This window comes from Pyxicephalus adspersus, chromosome 3 (genome assembly GCF_032062135.1).
Source record: "Pyxicephalus adspersus chromosome 3, UCB_Pads_2.0, whole genome shotgun sequence".
Classification (NCBI taxonomy): domain Eukaryota; kingdom Metazoa; phylum Chordata; class Amphibia; order Anura; family Pyxicephalidae; genus Pyxicephalus; species Pyxicephalus adspersus.
In genome coordinates this window covers 113,604,947-113,627,579 of record NC_092860.1, presented here as the reverse complement: position 1 = coordinate 113,627,579, position 22,633 = coordinate 113,604,947, and the positions used below count along the sequence as shown (strand labels likewise).

The 22,633-nt window shown below is 35.3% G+C and overlaps 1 protein-coding gene across 1 annotated transcript in view; it reads right to left on the bottom strand.

The window, feature by feature from the left end:
* The window catches only part of GALNTL6 (polypeptide N-acetylgalactosaminyltransferase like 6), a 571,078-nt gene that overhangs the window by 54,211 nt on the left and 494,234 nt on the right, over positions 1-22,633 (bottom strand). Inside the window, exon 7 of the mRNA XM_072406052.1 lies at positions 6,853-6,970. Coding sequence (XP_072262153.1) covers positions 6,853-6,970 — 118 coding nt within the window. The remainder of the gene's footprint in view (positions 1-6,852; positions 6,971-22,633) is intronic.

The following is a 22,633-nucleotide window of genomic DNA, read 5'->3' as shown; positions in this document are numbered from 1 at the left end:
GATGTCTAGATGTCTCCTTCACCTATACAGCTTTTTGCTATAGTATTAACTTCTAAATATATTCAAATATTGGATAACCACAATTAAATGAATACATTTAAATCCTAAATAGTCTATTATTGTTTGGAGGAATAGCACCTTGCTCTCATGTTTGGCTGTTATGACTTTGGTATTATATTTACTCAATTCTTGCTGTATATCCAAGAACAAATGTTAATGGCAATCCCCTTTCTTTTAAATAATGGTGGACCTATATATTCACTGAATTGTTATATAGTCCATAGTCATGTCACTAATTGTATAGTATAGGTGCTCACATGCTTACATCCCAATTTTTATCAAACAGGAATTGAACTAGAGCTAAACCTATGCAAAACTCATAAAGAGAAAAACAGATCATTTTGTAAAATGTGTGAAAAAAAAATTACAATCACTATTGTAATTACTTGTACTGTTGAACAGCCGCGGTAACCATCTGTGGCCTACATAATGGATCACACAGCAGTGTTGCAGGCCTCTGCTCCACGTAGGAAGTAACACAAACAAATTGAATTAAACAGGACCCAACCGATGATACAGACACTGAAGCGCCATTGCCCTTGTTGTAAGCTGGAAGGCTAAAGTAGGGCCATGTTCAAATATATTTAAACTTCTACATGTAGGCTTAAAATTCCTGTGGAGTATCTGTTGAAGTTATTATTCGTTTACCTTCTAGAATACTTTGATTTTAATTTAGTAAAACAACCAAAGACCATTTCCATGGTAAAGCTAAGGCAGCCTAGTGCAAACACTATTTTAATTAACAAGGATAAGAGGACACCATTATCTGTATTTGCTCAACAGCCTTGTCACATTAGAACAAATATTATTAAAACTAGTAATGAACAAGCCTAGCTGCTGTCATAGGTTGAATTATGGACTCATCTTTTTATCTTATGTGCTCTGTAACTGTTTAGTGACTCCTTAAAGGGCAATTATCACTCTATTACAAGCAATGGCAATTAAATGAAGACTGATAAGAAACATAAGATGGAAATTAAGGCAGATTTAAAAGCAGAAGAACTTAAACAATCACTTTGAGGAGTAAAAGATCTATAAATGTTTAACCCACTCATTAACGAACTTTCTTGTGTATTGTTCTGGCAAAAACCGACATTTCTTGTCTGCCTCTAAAAGGTCCATACTTCTCAAGTCAATGACTTGAACATGTGTTATAAAAGAATATTGTAGTGTTTTTGTATTATGTAGTGAGCACCATGGATGTGATGAACTAGCCTGCAGAACGGGCTCAATGTGTGAATTAATTTGTGAGTGTTCAGCTGATTCATATATGGAAATACAGTGGTACCTCGGTATAAGTCTGCTTTGGAATAAGTCCAACTTTGTATAAGTCCTGTTTGGACATGAAAAATTTTGTTTGGTATACAACCTTTGTGCTAGAACTTGTATGGGTAAAAATTAGTCACAATACCCCGTGCTACCCTTATTTACCTCTCGCGAGACAAAGCCACGACTGCCCACAAGCATCAGTATGTCAGTTGCCACCATTCAGTGAACAACCCGCGCTATAACTGTCTGTGAATTACAAAACATCTTCTCCTCCTCCCTTCCCAGCACCATCCTAGTAGGCACACGACTCTTCTCAGCAAGGTAAAGAGAGGTTACATTTTCATTTATTTCATCTAATTGCTTTTGTATTTATGTACTTTAGTACTTAGCAGTGTTTAAATTATTTTATACAGCCCCATCAATGTATAATATGCCAATAACAATAGGATTTTGTTTTCATGGGAACAGAATAATCATTTTTCTTATATTTCTTATGGGAAAATTTTGTTTGGTAAAAGTCCTGTTTGGTATAAGCCCAAGGATCTGGAACGGATTAAGGACTTATACCAAGGTACCACTGTATACAGAAAATGGTGATGCCCTCTCTTTTTGATTCACATGTTCTCATGTGACTTTTGCAATTCATTTTGTATAAAGTAGAAACTATATAGCTATATACAAAAGTACAAGAAGTATGATTGATACAAAAAAATATTTCTATCCCAGTTTGTATAAAGTTACCCACACAAAGCTTCATTTGCGTAGTTACATTTGGAATGTTAGCCTCTCTTGACTACATTCTGAGCAATTGGAGGTTAACCAATACATAGACTTTACTTATGTACATGTCCACCAAGCTAACATATACTTGGTTAAGTGTCCTGATGAAAGAAACTACCACACAGGACACAGCAGCATTTTGCTACTTGCCAGCTAATGATCTCTCATTACAAATATACACAAAGCCTCCATCCTTATGCTAAGTTCCTGGGCCATTAGATCAATTTCTGTACACATGTTAATTGTCCCTTGAGCTGAATAAAGTTGCATGTTTCTATTTGTTGCAGAGCTGTGGATTGATTTGTCTGTCAGCTCTGTAGAAATAGAAATATGTCTACATTTAGGAAGTCTTTACCAGAACATCTGCTGCTAACATTAAAATGCATCCCATGAAAATAAATAGCTAGTATTTTATATTTATTGCTTCCTTAATTGTCCTTAGAACTATTTAATTGTTTATTTTACATCTTGAAAAGACAAATAAAAATGCATGAATAGACAAGTGATAACAAAGGCAAGATTGGGGAACTGTGGCAAATGCCTCTTAGGAACACTGTAAGCTAAATTTAACAAATTTTACTTTTAGGAAGTGTAACAAAAAGCAGCATTAGAAAAGAAAACTGTTAATTCCTTGCCTAAACTTTTGGTATGTATGGATTGATTAAACTTTCAAGACTGATCAGGATTTACTAGAATCATATTAAAAACTGAAGCCTGAGTTTTGTGAAATAAAAAAAATCAGTGGTATAACACTAGTAGTCTGTTGTGACATGTCTATAGTCAATGACTGTCTCCTGAGGTTTGTCCCCAGTCCTCAGCAACTCTTTCGGCGTTTCTGCAGTCTCTGGCTATCTACTGTAGAATGTCTGCAGTCTCTAACCATCTCCTATGGAATGGGCCTGATTTAATAAAGCTCTCCAAAACTCCAGAAGACAATCATAGGTGAACCTTGGTGATCAAGTGAACCTGAAATGTATCTGATCCAGATTTGAAAACATTTGCCAAATAATAGCAAATGATTTTCAAGAAATCCATTCCAAGTTTGTTGGAATACCTAGGTTTTCCCATGATAGTCTATCTTCTTCAATGTTGGGGAGCTTTAATAAATCAGACCCGTTGCATTAGAGATGGTCAAAAACTACAGAGAGGCTGAAAGAATTGTTGGGGACAGGGGACAAGTCCCAGGAGACAGTCATTGACTGATGATAAAATAAAATGATTTATAGACTTTGAATGGAAGGAGAAGAGTGAGTTATACAAGACCTTATTCCTAGAGTTCATATATAAAGTGGAACTAAACCTGTTGAGACAGGAGAGGCTTTATTTTTAAGTTTAGCTCTAATATACAAACTTCAAACTTGACTTAACCTAAAGTAAAATACATATATTGCTCTGGCTAAAACTAAAAACTCACTTTTGCTAACTTTTTATCTGTTAAAAGATTGATCCATCAAGCAGAAACTAAATAGAAGCATTATAAAGCTTTAACACACATTCAGAGTAACAAGCCTTTTTATTTACTGCTCAGATACCTGTAAAATGTGCAGTTGTGTGTAGGTGACAGGTAGTCTTTAAATGTGACATGCAGGCTAGTAAAAATTGTACTTTGTATTGATGATAAACATTTTAGGACTGTTATTTCCTCCTAGGGAGGGAAGCTGATCTAGAAGATGCTGAAAGCCATGCAAAAGGCTCTGGTATAATGCATTTCCTTAGTTCTTTGGTTTATGTAATGCAGATGAGGCAGAAGAAAGGACACAAGAGGTTTAAGCACTGAGCTAAAGAAAGAATATTTAAATAAATAGCAAAAGTCATGGGGATAGGCAGATTTTGTATTTCAGACACCAGTGCAGATACAAAAGCATTAAAACTGAACTCCAAGCAAATATAAATGCAGCATTGTACGCAGTTTGTTTTAATTCAATACATTTTTACATGCAATTATCATGTGTACTGAAATATGTTCTGATTTTCTCCTCCTATTATCCATTGCATCATACATTGGAAAGGATTCATTAAAAAACATTTATTAGTTAGCAACTGTTTTCAATCCTGGACCAAATCCATTCCAGGTTTGTTGGATCACTCAGGTTCACATCTGATAGTCCATCATCTCCAGTCTTGGAGACCTTTATTAAATCAGGCTCTTTAAAAGAAGGAAAGGTAGCACTAGGAGCTGAGGCTCTGTTGTATGTTCATGTGCAACAGCTAACATGCTCACAGACGTCAAGAGTGTGCAGCATGGATGACAGTGTGTTGCTACTATTTTACTGTCCCATCAATAGGCTGCAGGCAAGAATATATATAATATAGCTGTATGTATCATATATGGTGTCTGAATAGTGACAAATCCCTTAGAAGTAAGACATTTCATAAATGTATTTTAATACAACAGCTGATGTTGAAATTGATTCTGAAAAGTTGTTTTTTGGTTTACCTATAGTAAACTTTGGAGAAAACTTGGTAGGATTCTTTTTAGTGGAAGTTTGGAAGCAGACTAACATTATATCATCCAAAAAAACTGGGTACCAAGTTGTAATTTGCTATAAAACAGTGTCTTAAAGAGAAATCATTATGCTATGGCAGGTACAGGGGGATTTCCAGGTACCCAAAATTTTTATTGCAGAGTAAAATGCTTGTTTTTTTATGTAAAAAAGATTTTGGGGCTGTAGACTTGCAGTATTCAAATAACTAATGTTCAAAATATATGGTTATGTTATACTTTCTATAATATCTGCATTCAGTAATAGTATGTCTTTTCTGCCAAAAAAGGATCTTTATCTGCTATATGGACAGTATAGAGTACAATCCTGTAGATAGAAAATTGTAGGTGGTAGAGTAACATAATATAGGTATAACACAGTGTTGATCTACTTTAAAAGCAGAATTGGAATACCCTTTTTAAATCCTACACTTGCCCTTGATTATGATACACCATCAATTACTTTGTGAGGCTTTTGCAGCCTGTAATGAAATAGCATTTATCCGAATGACTAGACCCGAGTCAGCTCCACATGCATCATTGTAGATATTTCATTTCTATCTGCTTATAGAAATCATTTCCTTTTATGGTTCCTTTCTAAATATTCTCAGGTTCTGTAGCTCAAAACATTTAACTTGTCATGTTTTACTTTATATTTCTAGCTATTCATTGCATGGATCTGTTCATTATAAATTTGCAGGTATTTATTGTTTGATATTTATTTGCTTGTGATAAATGGTTTGTAACTGCTTAGAATGGATCTAACAATACATATTTTATTTCAGGGGTTACATTTTTTGCTGTGGAATTGGTAAATGTAAACTGCAATTTGATGTGTCTTGATGTACTAGTTTTGAAAATGGGATATCAAGAAAAAAGAATAGACACACAAGTAAAGATCTTTTCCTCCACCCAGCCGTGTTCCATGTGATTTCTCTTTTTGATAGCTTCCTACTCTGATAGAATGTGTAAAGTGCATACCAGATTTTATCTATCTGACTCCGCTAAAGTGAAATCTGTTTGCTGTGTTACTGCACTTTTCATGGCATCATATCTATTTGCATTGCTTCACCGAATCACTCTGTAAGTCTCAAATAAAACATGGTCTATCAAAGTGCAGCCTATAAAATGCAGAAATATACAGAAAAAATAATGCAGAATATTTGATACTGACATCATATTTCAGTTTTTAATACGTAATATTCCAACTATTCTAATTTATATAGGTACATTTTAGTTAAAGCTACTCCAGTGCCTCCTAAAAGTAATAATACTCTTCTGTAGGTGATACATTTCTGGGTGTGTAAGATGTCCCCTTTTTAACTTGGTATTACCTGCCAGTCTCAAAATGTGCTGTAGTAATATAGAGGCAGATGGGATTGCAGAGCACAGATATCACTAATGGAAGCATGTCAGATGCAGAAGATTAAACATAGTGACCCTTTTTAGATCCTACAGAAAAACACTTATTTTTGCAGACACCTTTAAAATGGAGTGATATATAATTATGAAGAATTTTCATCCAGGGAAAAAGCATTTTAGAAAGAGAGGACAGTAATGTCACCTCCCATAATTATTTCACAAAGCTTAACTAGATTACTAATAAGGATTCCGAAAAGTTGCCCATGTAACAATTTGAATTAAATATCATTCTGAGCAATTAAAGTGAATAGTTGCCATCAAACATATCTGTAAAAAATGTTACTTGTAAAACACAGTGCTAGGAGTCTTCATATATTATAAAAAATATTTTTTGGGTGATAAAACAAGTGAATGAAGAGCTAGAATATTGTCTAGGAAATATATCCAAAGTCAGGATACAGAGATTTAAGCAGAACATAATGCATCTTCATAGCAAAACTTTATCAGTGCACTTAGTCTGGTCTGTGATTGGTATTAAAATTCTGTGTGCACCAGGCAGTTTTGGAAGTTGTCATATAAAATAGGCAGAAACTAACTTTATCCCTTCAGGGGCCAGCAAAAAATCTCCGATTACATAAGTTAAAGAAAAAAAGGTGACTTGGCTGAATTTTCTGTTATACTGCAAAACAGACCAGATAACCTTTGCTCCTGGTTCTTCAAATACAGCTTACAGCATAAATGACTTTATCCCAATGATGTGCTGTGCAACAAAGGGCTGTCACAAGGTAAGTGGCAAGTGACCTACATTTAGCAGGATATAAGCATGATGGAAAAAAGTAATGTACTTTGCAATCATTTTCTGTTTCATTTCCGAAATATAAAAAAAAGTAAATATTTACCTTAAAAGATATTTCATACTGCTCTCCTCCCCAGATTTCTAAGCCAGGATCGTAGCCTCCCAGTTCCCAAAACCATTTTCGATTGATGGCAAACAGTCCGCCGGCCATAACTGGAGACCTGAAGAACAAACATTTATAAATAAGAGAAGCACTATTTGCATGTGTGCAGAAAATGGGTATGTAGATGCCAATCTTAGCATGACCTTCCCCCATATAAGATCATCTGCACAGCAAAAAACTTTCCATAGTGTGAAGATACCTAACATGTCAAATTATGAAACTAATCAGTCAAACAAATCAAGTCATCAAAAATTATTTAAATCCATACATGCCTTGATAAAAAAATAAGAAAACTCTTTTAGTGGAGTAATATAGTTCAGTAAAGTCATCCTTCTTAAACCACAAATTATTTAAATGTTATTTAAATGTTACTTAAATTTAACTGGGCATCAGATATAATAATATATTCTGTATGTGTATCACATATAAGTATGTTTTACCTCTAACAAATCAAAGACTGTACTTTCCTTCATTATGCTTTCATCTGCTTTTCTGTACAGGAGAACAGAACAGAGACATTTTCAGAAATCAATTAGGGTCAGCATTTATTGGATACTTTTTTGGGTAATCCTGGTCAACTGTTCTGTCCTGGTCCTGTTAGTACAAATATCTAATCCAGCAATCACATGGCATCAATTTAATGCATTTAGTCATGTAGACATTGCCAACAAGACCTGCTAAAGGTAAAACTGAGCATCAGAATGGAGAAGAAAATTGTTAGTCTGAGTAATTCAGAAACTACTGATTTGCTGGAAATTTCAAACTCAACCACCTCTAAGGTTTACAAAGAATGGTTCCAAACAGGGAAACTATCTAATGAACAGTGAAAATGCATTGCCAATGTCTGAGGTTTGAGGAGAGTGTCCAGACTGGTTCGGACTGATAGAAAGGCAACAGTAACTCAAATCACCATTTGTTAAATCTGAGGCATGCAGAAGGGTCAAGGCCAAGCACCTGAAGCTACAGTTTGCAAATGCTTACCTGTGCACTAGGCTAAACTGGACAAGAGAGAATTGATAGAAAAGTTCCCTGATATGACACATCTTAATTTCTGCTGTGACCTTTGGATGGTAGGGTCAGAATTGGGCATCAACAACATAAAAGCATGGGTCCATGCTGCCTTGTATCAATGGTTCAGGCTAGTAGTTATACTGTAATAGTGTGGTGGACATTTTCTGGCACACCTAGGCTCCTTAGTACCAATTGAGCATTGTTTAAATATCACAGCCTACCTTAGTAATGCTGACCATGTTCATCCCTTTATGATTACAGTGTACCTATCTTCTGATGGCTATTGCATTACACCATAACACAAAGCTCATATCATTCCAAACTTGTTTCTTGAACATGGCACTGTACGCAAATGGCCTGCACAGTACCCAAATCTCAATCCGGTAGAAAACCTTTGTGATCTGGTGGAACAGAAGATTTGCACCATGAATGTGCAACTGACAAATCTGTAGCAATTGCATGATCTTGTCAATATGTAACAAAAACCTTGAGGAATGTTTCTAGCTCCTTGCTGAATCAATAAACAAGGAATTGTTCTGAGAACAAAATGAAGTGCAACTTGGTACTAGAAAGGTGTACTTACTATATACCTACTATGTACCTCTATTGTGACATGACAGATATACATTTATACAGAACTATAATGTTACTGAAAGGTCCAGGAGATTTAGCAAGTGTATGTTTTTAAAGGGGTTTACCAACTTAAAAGAACTTGGTTAATTGAATCTTATCTTGGAAGCCTTAAGCTTCATTAATAGCCTCCAATGCATTATTCTGGGATAATCACATTCAGCAATGGTGCTGTACAAGTACATTCAGATGTGGCCTTAGGGTCTTAGATGGGTAATAACTGCTTGGTAGGGCCAAGTTAGTATCAGAAAACAAATTTTTTTCAAACACAGCACACCATAGAGTGCAATAAATGGCAACAATGTACACAGAATTGCATGTGAATACAGCCTAAATGTTCAGCAATATTTTATGACAGTCTAAATATTGAGATTTAAGTCCACCAGGTAATGACAATAGTATTACTTTTGTTCATACAGGGACTGTGTGGCATCACCTTGATATTTTCAGAACCAAGTAAGAGATTTTTATATGAACCAGGAGTCTTTAAATCTATCATCCGTCCTATTTTTGTTTACTGTAACCAATTAAATTGCTACACTAGTTGTAGGACTGCTAAGCCAAGGATCAATGAAAAAACAGACCAGAAGAATAATTTCTTTCTGTGATATGACTGTAAGTCAATTCATCACTAGCTCAGAGGACAGACATGAATTCAGTGGTTTGTAGGCTCCTAAACCAACTACACTGCCTCAACTCTAAATGGGACTTCTGGAAACACGTACAATCATATTTTGATTATGCTGTGATCTTCACGACATTCACTGTCAACTTTGCAATGGTACTTGGAATAAAATTGACAGAGAACAGTGCACAGCTGACAATCAAGGGCAAAAACTTTGGCAGTGTTACAGAACGTCAAATGTCTTCCAGCTATTATTGTGTCTCGTTTTCCTTTGTCAGCAGGCTACGTTTTTAATGTAAAAATGGCACTATAGACCTTAAAAGCTGGACAGATGGTAACCGTAATGGCTTGCTGGTAAATAGCTTTGCTTCCCCTGCAATAATTTGCTATGACCTGATACAAACCAAGTAATAGAAGCAGTTACTTTTGACAGCAAGGGTTGATCACAGTGCTGTTTTTGTTGGTTTGCTGCTCATTGTTAACGACTTGACAAGAAACCTTGAAAAATGTATGCTAGGACCCATGGAGGAAATTACACCAGAGCGAGTAATCAATTCCACATTACAATGTAGTTGTGTCACACATAGGATGTGATTTAAACTGCTTATCCTCTTAGCTGCAATCATGATGTGTACTTTCAACTAATGTATGAAAAAGTTACAATGAAAATTTTTTAAAGTACATATGAATGAACTTTGGGTTCACCATTACCATGAGTTAGAGATCCTGCAGGTTTCAGATTGAACTCTTTGGTCTTTAAACTACTTCCACCGGGTTTAGAATAGGAAATTAGGGGGCTTTTTGATAATGCTAGCGCAATCACCTTAAAGGAGGAGGACACAGAGGAGGCATAGTAACAGTTTATTAGAAGTAGGAAAAGCAAAAGAAAAGCTGACAAACTGCATAGGAAGAGGTCCGGTACAAAAATGTACTTTACTTCTGATTGCTAGCTCTCTGGCAAATCAACCCATTTGCTGCCTATTTTTTTTTATTTGGCGCTCTTTTGTCTTTTAATTATTTGGTGGTTTGTTTGGGGTCACAGGTGACTTTTAGCCACTGACCTGCTCGTAACATTCTTTTCTTGCTTCAAGGCTTTCCTTTAAAGAAACAGGCTTTTCATTCACAGGTAGTATTTTATGTTTTTTATGTTTTTTTTTTTTTAATTTTCATATGTTGATAGGTCCTTTAAGTTTGGTACTGGTTCCCTGTTCATAAAATTCCCTTTCATCCACTGCACTCTACTACATTATTTCAATTTATACCAATCACATTCATCACACCCCCTATTCCCAAAGATAGAAGTTAGGTATATACTGGTTACGTCTATAATGCTTGGTAAACCTGTCCTTCTGCTGGCCAATTATACACTACTTGTTTAGTATTCTGTTCAGCACAGTGTAGAGTTTCAGCTTTGCTTGGTTGAAAAACAGAAGCACAGGACAACCAAGCCTTCACTTATGTTCCCCTCAAACTGCAGAGTAACTGATCGGAAGGAATAAAAATGTGACATGTCACTTCCACAAAATGTACCAACCCCACCTCAACTGTACCACAACCCCATGCAAACGTGTGCACAAAATGGTTCCCAACCACTCCATTCCATTGAATAGAAATGGTTTAGGCCTGCAGTACAACACTGAAGAGGACCTCAAATATGAAATCACTAAGCCATGAAGCCACTAGTATTGCTGTCTGTTGTACTGCACAGAAAAATGGACAGAAATTGCATGAAACAGTGCATGTCAGACATTGCTTTCTATGTGATAATTAATGTTCTAACATAGCGCACACTATGTGAGGCACGGCTGTACATATATGCACATATGACAAAAGCTCTCATGCACAGACTTCAGTTCTGCTTTAAGGTATACAGTGATTGAATTTTGGTCATTTATATCCTCTATAATCCAAATATCCAAGTTTAACATGAATGAACCTCTATGAATCTAATTCTGCCTTCCAATGTAGTCTACAAATGACTAATCCAATAGTTTTTACTAGCCTCAAATAAATAGTATAATCAACCAATAACCTTTAAAAACATTTGATACACTAATTTACTATAGCCTAAAGCACATATTTTATGATACATAAGGAAAACCATCAAAACACCAAATAACGGTGATTGATCATACACTGTGTTGTATGATAACACTTTATTATAATCAACAATTTGTATTGTTTATATAAAAACTAATTCACCAACGTTATATCAATATACATATAAACTTAGTCTCTGCGTAACACATCGAATATTCTGCTGAGACTAAAGGATATATTGTTTTATTGATGTCCAAATGTGATTTTTAAAGGCAATTGCACCTTGAAAGGGCTTTGCATAAAGCAAACAATACAAAGTTTCCCAACACACCTGCAAAACACATTGGGTCTGATTTAATAAAGCTCCCTATGGCTGGAGAGGATACATTTTCATCAGTATAGCTGGGCTATACAGAAAACCTGGAATGGATCTGGTCCAGGGGTGAAAACATGTGCTAACAAATAGTAAAAGTCTTTTAGGAAACCCATTCCAGGGTTGCTGGATCACCCAGCCCCTTAGTAAAGTGTGGTTTTTGAATAATTGAATACTAATTTACTTACCAGTGCCCTAAATATTACCATAGGCCATGCTCTCAAAGAAACGTTAATACCTATACTACCCTCATACACATCCACAGTAGTTTGAGGTTGGGTTGGCACCTAGGTACATTTTTGGCTTGAGGGAAGAAATCAAAGCTTTCAGACCTAAGCAACACACAAACTGAGGAAGCCTACATACACATTCTAAGATGATGTCCTAATGATTAATTGAAGACCATGCAGTGCGATTTAACTGGGCCACAGGCTTCAACTCAAGTCATGATCAAAACATTAATTTGGGTGGAATCGAGGATCCACCCAAAACAAAAAACCCCAAAAAACTTTTATAATGTAAAAGTAAATGTATATGTAAAAGTTCTGCATAGGACAATTGCCCTTTGTTTTCTTTTGGATTGCAAATTCCCTTAGTTAATTGTGGATATTCAGAATGCCATTGCAGGCCATAATGCCACCACACACTGAGCAAACCTAGCAGATTTTGCTATTGAAGCTTAACAGCTGCTGGTTGCTGAGTTTTACCCTTCAACACAGCCAATTTTGTAGCTCATAAAATGGACATAAATACTCTTATTTTTGGCCTGACTGGACTTCTCCTTTAATGGCGCACTGCAGTACTGAACTGTATCCAGATGCTCGGCTGTTCCTCACATTTAGCTTCAGCTGAGGAAGCAGCAGATGATCTGAGGAGAATAACATCAGACTGATTTACTCTCTAGCGGTTACATTGTGCTAAGCACCATGTTCCAAAATGAATTAAAATAATTCAGATGTAAAGTTAATCCACTTTTTAATTCTTGTCTACACCCGTCTTGTCTTTTACAATTACTTTATGGAAAGTCACTGAAGTCTGCTTACATGGGAGATTAGACAGAAGCTTTTTGCATTTTAATTGTTTTGAAGCATTTTGTGTAACCTAACAACCATTTCATTTTTATGTATTAGGAAATTATGTATTTTGATTTTGTCTTGAAGTTATTGACACAACAAAATTAAAGTGTAATAGGGTTGTGCTATGCTTGGCTCTGAGTTACTGCTAAAAGCCAATCAGCTCTCATTACTCATGCTGTCATGGTGTAATTCTATTATTTAGTCGGGATTCATATTACTAAACCATATTTCCTGGATGGCATTTCTCAAATGACTCCATGTCCTGACAGTAGTGGGGGCTGGAAGGTGGTTGGTGTACCCCCACCACTATAACAAAAGCATGCAGTTAAAGTTATGGGCTTTAGTTTTATCACTGGGGCCATATGAGGAAAGACTTTCATGCATTATTGAAAATTATTTTTCTAATGGAATTATTCCCATTTCTTCTTGGTCTTGTGACCTAAGCAGGGAATATCATCTACCATCCAAGGGAAAACCATCTGAGACTCATTACTTTATGGGCCTGTGCTGTCAGGCTTTGTGCTTGTGCACAAAGATATAGCTACCTTTGGACATTAGTGTGAGGCACATTCACTGATACTATTCCACATTCACTGATAGGTGCATTGAAGCTGCATTTGACCTCTTGATGAACTCCATTAGGCCTATTCCAAGCTACGTTTCAAGTCTGTACTGCTTTCAATGACCTTCAAGCTTGACCGATAGCTGTGCAGCACTACAGACATTTGTAGGGATAGTTTAATCTACACGGCCTGACTAAAACAGTCACAAACACTACTATTTAATTAAAAAGATTTTGATTACGGCACACTTTCACTGTGAAATTGTTTAAAAAATCTTATGTCACACCATTTAGTTCCATCCAAAGTTGCATTCATTTTTTTGCTAAGATCTTGTATTGGCGATGGACGAATCAGACTGCTGAGTCATCTCCATCCCAAAGACTATCAATGAAGTTAGGTTCTGAACTTTGTGGTGGTCAATCCATGGTATAAAAGATCCCTCATGCTTTCATAGTTTCACAATTTGAGCCTAATGCATTCTGGTTTGTCAACTTGATATATGCCCATGCTATCAGGTATGAAAACAATGGATGTTAAACCTGCCTGCTTGTTCAGTATATTCAGGGCACCTGACCTCATTTCTTGACCACATACCGTTGCTGAACCTAGACCTGTCTGAAGCAATGCCAGATTATAACAATGCACCCCAGATCATACCAATGTCCCCACAGGCACCCTAGACCCATCCTAAGGTACATATCAATACAGATAACTGTTAAAAAAGAGAAATTGATATTTCTGTACATGCTACAGACAGGAACAGTATATATATAAACATTAGAGACACATACTTAAAGAGAAAACTTTTGATGTCTGAAACATGTATAATAAACATTTGTAGTGTTCCTGGAGAAAGTGAAAAAAAAAAAAGTTGAAATATTTTACCATTCATCTCATGTGTTTCCTGTTTTCAGCTGGACATACAAAGTCAAACAAATGTGCATTCCCCTGATATGAAAAAGTTGTACACATAATAGGCACATAAATACACTTTCAGTACATTCTCTATGCAACATGTCACTTCTCTATTTGCTGCCCCAGTTCTTGTGCTGTGATGTATGACTCTCCTGGTGTGCGGAGTCATTTGCAAACAAGCAGAGGGAGAGATTCATATGTGAAGTTGTCACTTCATTCTGCAGAATATTGGACTCTGTATGGAAATCAATATGTCTAATTTTGTACAAGAAATAACTCACTATTAAACTGGTTATAAATCACACAGAACAGACTCTGATGAAAAGTGTGAATATTCAGTGCCAAGTAATTAGCAGGAAAACCACTTGCACTCAAGAGAGATTATACAATCCTGGCCATAAGATATGAAGAATAACAAATATAAAATTCTTTGCAAACATTGTGTATGTATATATAAATACTTATGGTAATTTGACAGATGTAAAAAATAAATTAACGGTCTTAAGTATAAAGTCTTTGGTGGAAATAGTATTTTCAACACATACATTTCAAAACAATATCTTAATGTTTTTCTGATTAGTTAACACTTCTGTGCATTTTTTATATTACATTTTTAGAAGACACTTGCAGTATATTTTTTAATCCAGTGTGCAGTTGACAACATTACCATTGCTGCTCTAACATTTCGTTTTTCCCCAGAACATCCCCCTTGTTAAGAGATGAGCAGTGGGGATGTGTTTATCAGTCCAACTAAGACCCTAAATAGGGCTGATAACACTACTGACATTTAAGTGCAGCCAAGGTAGCATTGTTAATTCCTTAAAGGAAATCAGGAGTTCACAGGATTTCTGGCACAAATAATAGGTACCTTTTCCATGCTTTCAGATCATTTGTATGTATTGTACAAATGCAAACAAATAGCACAGGTGCATTTTTTTTAAACACATTTATCATTATTCATGTGAACAGCAATGTCCCAGCCTATGAATGTGGAAAGGGTCTATGTTATTTCCGGCAACAAATCCTAATACTCTTTATGATGTGTGTTTTCAAAGAGTTTACATAATCACAGCTCAAATCAGGAAAAGCGATAACGCTTACTGATGAAGTCTGAATATTCTCCCTGTGTATGTGTCGGTTTCTCCCACTTTCCCAAAAATTACCCTTAGATTGTGTTACTAATATATGACTATGGTAGGACATTAGATTGTGAGCATCTTCCAGGGACAATTAATGTCATGACTATGGACTGTGTAATATGCTGGCATTTTATAGATACAAGATAATAATAATGCTCGAGAAAGAGTATGTTGATATAAACGCTCATGTATGAAACATAAAAACATGAAGTTCATAAAACATCCACAACTGTAATAGTTTTAGGTTACTATAAACTTCTGTATTATATCTACTTCTTTACTATATGTTAACAATTTTTGTTTTACAAATAAAAACAATACAAAATGGCAAAGGATTCCCAGAGCACAATAGATTTGTACAGAAATGATAGCTGTAGCCTCTTGGTATGAAGACCCATGTTGCTGAATAAATCTTGTATTTGGCAATATGACAAAGGGGCAGTCACCACTGTGAAGACTTATTTCAGTTTTTGTTAATGTTTGTCTTTCTTCAGCATCTAGCATTTAGTATCTGTAAAGTCATTTATAAAAGAAAATAGAGCATAATCTACAGGTCAGTTTTGTTATATCTATAGACAGAAGTACCTAATGCAAGTACTACGTGACAGATACATTGAAGGAGGTGAGAATCTTCACATTACACACTGGCTGAATACTTACATAAAACAAATCTATTATTTGTGTCACATTCTCCACTTTATTCTGCTTCATGTAGAATGAGGCAATGTATATACTTATCTCAAGACATAAGACAGCTAAAAAATATTGTAGTTATTGACATGGTCCTTATATATGAAAGTGAGGGGAAGATGAACTATCGTCTGTATGCTGCCCATAGTAACCCATCAATCTCTCTTTCTCCTATGTACAAGAGAAAGAAAGGCTAGATACAAATAATTATTATGGATTAGATAGACATTCTTATTATAATGGAATCCCTGCTACATTGCTTTTCTAGGGTTTGAATAAAGGGTTGGAATTTCTTTTAACTTTTTTTTTTTTTTTACTGTCCATGTCTCCGATTAGCCTTACTTCTCATTTTGGTGACAGCCAACAGCAGGATAGAAAGTGAAGAAAAATCCAAAGTGTGATAGTTGTCATTATGTAAGAAAATGAGAGAACCCTCTTTAGTGATAACTGTAAAAGTGGAATTTGCATCACCTTTCGGTATCTTTTTTATTTATTCATTTTTATTATGTGGGTTCTATCCAAGTACACCGGTCTCATCTCAGAAAAACTGGCAATTACAATTCTTAGATTATTGTCTATAACAAGCTTTCTCAAGCAGGGTTCTTGAACCTTATGGGTTTCCTATAAATGCTGCTAGAGGTTCAGTGAGACTTGAACTGATCTCCAACCTATACTGAACATCCGACCACTAAATCAAGGGTTTGATTGGCCACTACAATTTTTACTTGTGCTTTTTTGTGTTAATATTCATTATTATTAATGGTATTATTAGGAAATAATTTGTTGGATGGTTTTTGTCTGTTTGTGTATCGAAGTGTCATTCCTTTTTCTTCTTTTAAAACCTTCTGTAGGTTACTGATCACATTAAAGAAAATATAATTACCATAAGATATAATTTTTAGCAGAGGTTCCCCAAGACCCTTATAATGAAAATAATTCTTTTGGGGTAAAAACGTCGAAGAACACTACTCTACTGGGAAGATGCTGCAGATTTTTAACTAATTTAATCATCAATAATATTTTTCTTATTACAAATGAGAAGTGAAAATTACCTAACTGAAATACAAGTACAAACGAAACGCCCAACAGAGGTTCTGTTCTCCACTCCACTTGGAATCCATGTGGTTCTATTAGTGACCAGTTTCACTTATTTACAAATAAAAATGTTGTAGTCCTAATATGTAATTTTCTTTAGTTATTCTAATCTAAAATGTGCTTTATATTCCTTAATCATATTTATTTTTGCACTTCTCCAAATAAAACAAATTCAAATTGCAGTAATCTATGACACACTTGCAACAAAAAAGCCTGTCACTGCTAATTAGAATAAACTGAGCATTTTATAGTAATGCAATTATTTTGCTAATCACAAGAAATATGAATAGAAATTGGACAGATTTATTCCAAGGTTAAAACATTCAGTTTGTCCTCTGCATGAAAATACGCATTCAGAAAATCACAGTAAAGCCCAAGAGGTATTGTCATAGCTTTATGACAGAAATCTAATTATTCGTATTATTGAAGAAATAACCCCACAAAGTTCAGCTGGTGGAATGCAAGTGGACACGCTGAAGTTACTAATGTCTGATCTACTCACCAGGGTAAGGTAAGTTATGAAGCCGGTGTGTCAAAGCTTGACAAATGTAATAACATCCAATATACATCTAATTTTTTAATATGAAAAACTATCCTCCCTAACATGCCTGTGGGTATTATAGAAAGATATTCAAAATTGAAATGCCATTTGAATACAGGATTCTATTTTCAAACAAAATAAACTGATCTGGAACACTGCCTGGCTCCTGGGACACCTGCAGGAAATCTGCCCAGCAAATTAACATACACAGATGAGATGTCACTATCATCAAATAAAAATGCATTGCCTTTTTATAAACTTTAGAAGAAATAGAAAAAAAACTGGTATACAAATCTGTCTGCCTCTCATGCTCACCTTATTTTCATTTACTCAGTTATAAGTAAGAAATGCATTTTTGAACTCCTTTCCAATTGGAGGCTTGTGGTCCTTTCATTACACTTTGCCTCTCATTCATTACACATTTTCTCTCCATTAATGTCCACTTGCCTTCCTAATTAGACAGTCCATCTTTGTATTTGTAATTATATCATCAGGGCATTGAATTGAATGCTATAAGGCTTGAAGTTAGTAAGATCAGAAGCTACAAGACAGTGAGAGCAATTTACCAAAACTGGAGTAATGAAAATAAGAAATCAATGATGAGTATGGTGATTTGGGCAAAATTTTTGTCAAACCCAAATTGGGTAATTTGTATTGAAATCTGCAATGAATGAATCTTAAATAATTCTGGACATTTAGGGGCTAATGAAAAATCTATTAAAATATTAATCTGGTTTTCTCAATGCCAAAAACAAATATAAAGAGAGGATAGGGTTTAATTTATATGGGACAAGGGTAAAAAAAAAGTTACTAGTTTGGGGGATGGTTTTAAACTGAGCATCTTTCCATGAAACAACATGATTTTTAGGGACAGCCTTGCTGCCAGTGCCCAGTGCAGCACATATCTGTCTGTGATTTTTTTTATTATTATTTTAAACTAGCTTTGGGGGATGGTAGGGCAAAAAACTGAAATTTCACTTTAAATGCTTATTGACGGTTATCGTATTAGCATCACATTACTTTCCATGTGCTGCAAACAAGATGACTGGAGGTTAAATCATTCAGTAGCAGAGATTAAATTGCCAATCTCAGCCTAAATTTTAAATCCAAGTAAATTCTGCAGCTGTGGGCTTCAACTGCACAATGTTTGGACCAATGACTATATTAGTGGAAAGATAGGGGGACATTGTTTAAAGTTAGGGATACCTATAACGTTGTTTTTAAATGGGGTAAATAGTGTTATCTCAGTTTTGGAAAGGTCTTTTTAGGGTAAATTGCTTTTAAGATTTTAGTGTGTAAAAATAAAAGTTGCTGAAAAGGGCAGAGAAAAGGTGAAAAACCATTGGAGGTATGGTGTTCCTAAAATGGTTGGTGGTTAATGTATTATGAATAGGTGTCGGTTAAAGAGGCTAAGGAGATGGTTTTTGAGGAGGCAGGATTTATTCCTAAGGCAGTGATAAGTGGCTAGAGGCCACAATAATTTAAAAGGGTATCCGTAGAAAAGTGGTTTATTGGACCTTGGCCCAGGTTAATTTATGTATTAAAAGGGTCCAAGTCTTCACTTTTTATTATGTTGTTGTTAAAGTAATATGTTTGTAATAATAAAAAAAAAAATGTGTACTTAAAGGTAATGTGCATTTGTGGTTATTGTGGAGGATAAATTGGTCATGGGGGGTGGTTTGAAGGGCTCCAAGGTTGAAGGAGTGGGACTCCATCTGTTCTACCCTAGTCATGTCCTGGACCCAGCCATGCCAAACAGTACAGTGATAAGATAATGCATTTGTCACTTTCTATCTTTCAGCATGCTTCTTTTCATTATATAAACCAATAAGTGCTATAATTTCTATCTAGCATCTCTAAACTAAAATAAACCATGATTCAAACATAACCCAGACAAGCCTTCATAACATCTGTAAACAGCTGGAAGTCCTGCACATTAGGTCAGTAACATACTAACAACAGCTAGTAATCTTTCATTCCTTCTCATTTATTTTCTTTTTTGTCTATTTACAACAGCTTGCTCCACAGATGGAGTTTGCGAATAGAGAAAAATCTACATTTCATATACATTTAGGTTCTTTGCTGAAACAGTCCTTTTGTAGTTGAGCAAACTGTCTACATACAGTTAACCAGGACCTCACTAGTGATATCTACCTCTTTCTTAATTATTCTTCCTTTATTCTTAACATTATTATCAAGTCCAGTTTCATTGTCGAGATGTAAGTTATTTTCCAAATAGCAACTCTTTTTTTGCATTTCTGCGTTAAATGGGTATGTTAAATAAAGAAGCAACTATATATAATAAAATCAAAAGAAATCATTTAACACAATGGGTAAATTCTGCAAAACTGTAGTTTTTTGAATTCCCTGGAATATATACTTGTAGTCTGTAGATAATCATAAATTCACAAGCTGCAATTGCCTGGATTGCCTGCATGCTTGATCCGGTCATGTAATTACGGTGTATTTAATTAGCAATATTGAACTTTGCAGTGGAATTAAAGAGCATTACATTGTAAATAGTTGGCAATCTAATAGATATTGAGAACATTCACCTGTTCAAATAAAAAAGACAAAAAAGGTCTCAGTGAAAATGGAATACAGTGCACAATTACATATTTAGGGGATAACGCAGCTCACATTTTCTGTTTTCTGCTCATTTGTCACACCTGGAAATGTATATTTATAAACCCAGTCTGCTGTAGCTGAAGTATCTCCTGGACGTCCACAGAATGAACCTGATTTAAGTGGACAGATGTCTTCCATCTTGTTAAACAAAAGAGACACTCGGCTAATGATGCAGCCAAGGTTTCGCCACACATCTGGGAGGAGACTGGAGACAATTTCAGTGATCAGGTCATTAATAATATTTCAAGTAAACCTTTACTACACTTTCTTTTTCACATTTCTATATTAGGTTGGCAGGAAAACCGACACAAGGCAATTATAAGGCTTCACTTAATTCTTCTCCCAAGGGATTCATTCGGGAGCCCAAATCAATTGTACAATTGCAGGGCTGGCTGCATTCTTTGTAGCTACATGTTTGTATTCTGCAAAGCAAGACACCTTGCTATAGATGGGCAAAAGATACAAAGCAGTGCAATAATTAGATTTTGAAAAATTGCAAGTATAGAAGACATTTATTTAATCATTTACTCATGAAAATGCACCCAAGGTGAGCTAATTAATTGAATCATTATAAGCACTAATTAGATATGAATAAAGAGATTTCGTATTTTGCAAGAATACTCTGTGCCCATTCGGCCTTAATCTTAATATTCTGTCTGTTACCAGTAAAGTGAACCTATACAAGTGATGCAGAATTAAAGAGGCTTTATAAAAAGGGTTAAATTATTTTCACTTACAGAATGGGAGGATAACTGATTTACAGCCCTTAGCTCATTATCTCCTACAAGGAGAGCTCAGGGCTGTTTAAATTCTGAGACCTAATCAGGGTGGCACACTCTTTAATCAGTAACACACTTTTTAATTAGTAACATATATGAATGACTCAGATTTGCAGATAAAGCAATATGGTGTGTCTACTGTTAGGATTTATTATCTTAGGTTCAAAACTACCTCTAGCCAGGATTACTGCAGGAGACTGTTAGAATTGCTCTCATAAGAAATTTATTTGAGGCATGAGGCTCGAGTGTCCTTGGTTTCCATACTGAGTTACTGACCCAAAAAATCATGTACCCATTGAAGTCAAACATCTTTATCTTCATTCTCGTTCCAAGTTAGTACTTGCATTAAGGAAGAGGGTGAGAATGGAAACCAACAAACATTTTCAGAGCGAGATCAGCAATGACAGCCCTTGTATATCCCTGATGACAAATTTACCTTAATAGGCAGTTAATTTCCTTCTCTCCTTTAAGCTTATAAATGAGAAGAATCACTAATGTTCTCTTTACTAGAACAATTAATTGAATCAATGTGCTATCTCAGGAAATTGATCGCACAATCAAACATTTGCAAATGAAGAAACTCTCATAAAAACGAATGTGATTCAGATAGTGAAAATGGGTTAATGAATAGTTTTAACAATTTAGAAGACAATAACACTCCAAGACCCATGCCCGGATGTCTACTTCAAATTTAGGGGGCATGATTCTGTCTCTGATCACAGTCCATAAAACATTATGCTCTTTGCCAAGTCCCATTTATATATGCATATGCTATGTTAAAAAGTCTAAAGATCACCCCATCTAAGGGTGAGGATCCCAGGTGGGTTGATCATCATGTTTCATATCGAATAAAGAAGGGTCTAGTGTATGGTGCTCGCTCAATATTATTTGCCATATGATATTGTAGTCAGGTGATGATGAGAGTAAATTTAAAATAGGCATCAGATGTATTTATTTAGGTTAAGTATATGCATATGTGTACGTGTGATAATCACTTTATCTTTTACAAAGGTCATGGTACTTCTCATAAAAATGCCTTCATCTACTCTTCCCTCCAGGACAGAGCCATGCTTGAGCATCATCATCAGCAGGGTCAACACATATAAATCCTGATGCAAATTAAGTTCCCCAGAGATGTCACTTAATTCTGCCCCTGTATCTTTCATCTAGCAAACTTGGAGTGTATTTGTGGTGAAGCCACAGTGAGGATTAATAACTTGGCTGAGCTGTCTGGAAGGGTCTGGATCACAGAAATTACAAATCTTTTGGCAGGTAAAACCATTTCTACATATGTATTTAACTGATTGCCTGGAATTCAGCATTAATGATTTATGTGGAGAGGAACACCTTCTGTCCTGAATTTCTGGAACCGGTAGTCTCTGAGACTTTCCAAAAGTTTGGGTCTGGCCAAAATTCATTACTTTTTCTGCATTGCTATGATAGTTATTAATCTCTTAATAAAGTAGTCTTTCCACTGTGTAAAAGTCATCCTCTGTTCTAACTTATATGTCCTAAATTTATAAGCCTGTGAGTTTAAGGACTTGTGCCTTGAAATTTATCTAAGCACAACTGTTACTGTATTTTAATGAAGCAAGAGAGTAGGTAATAATACATAT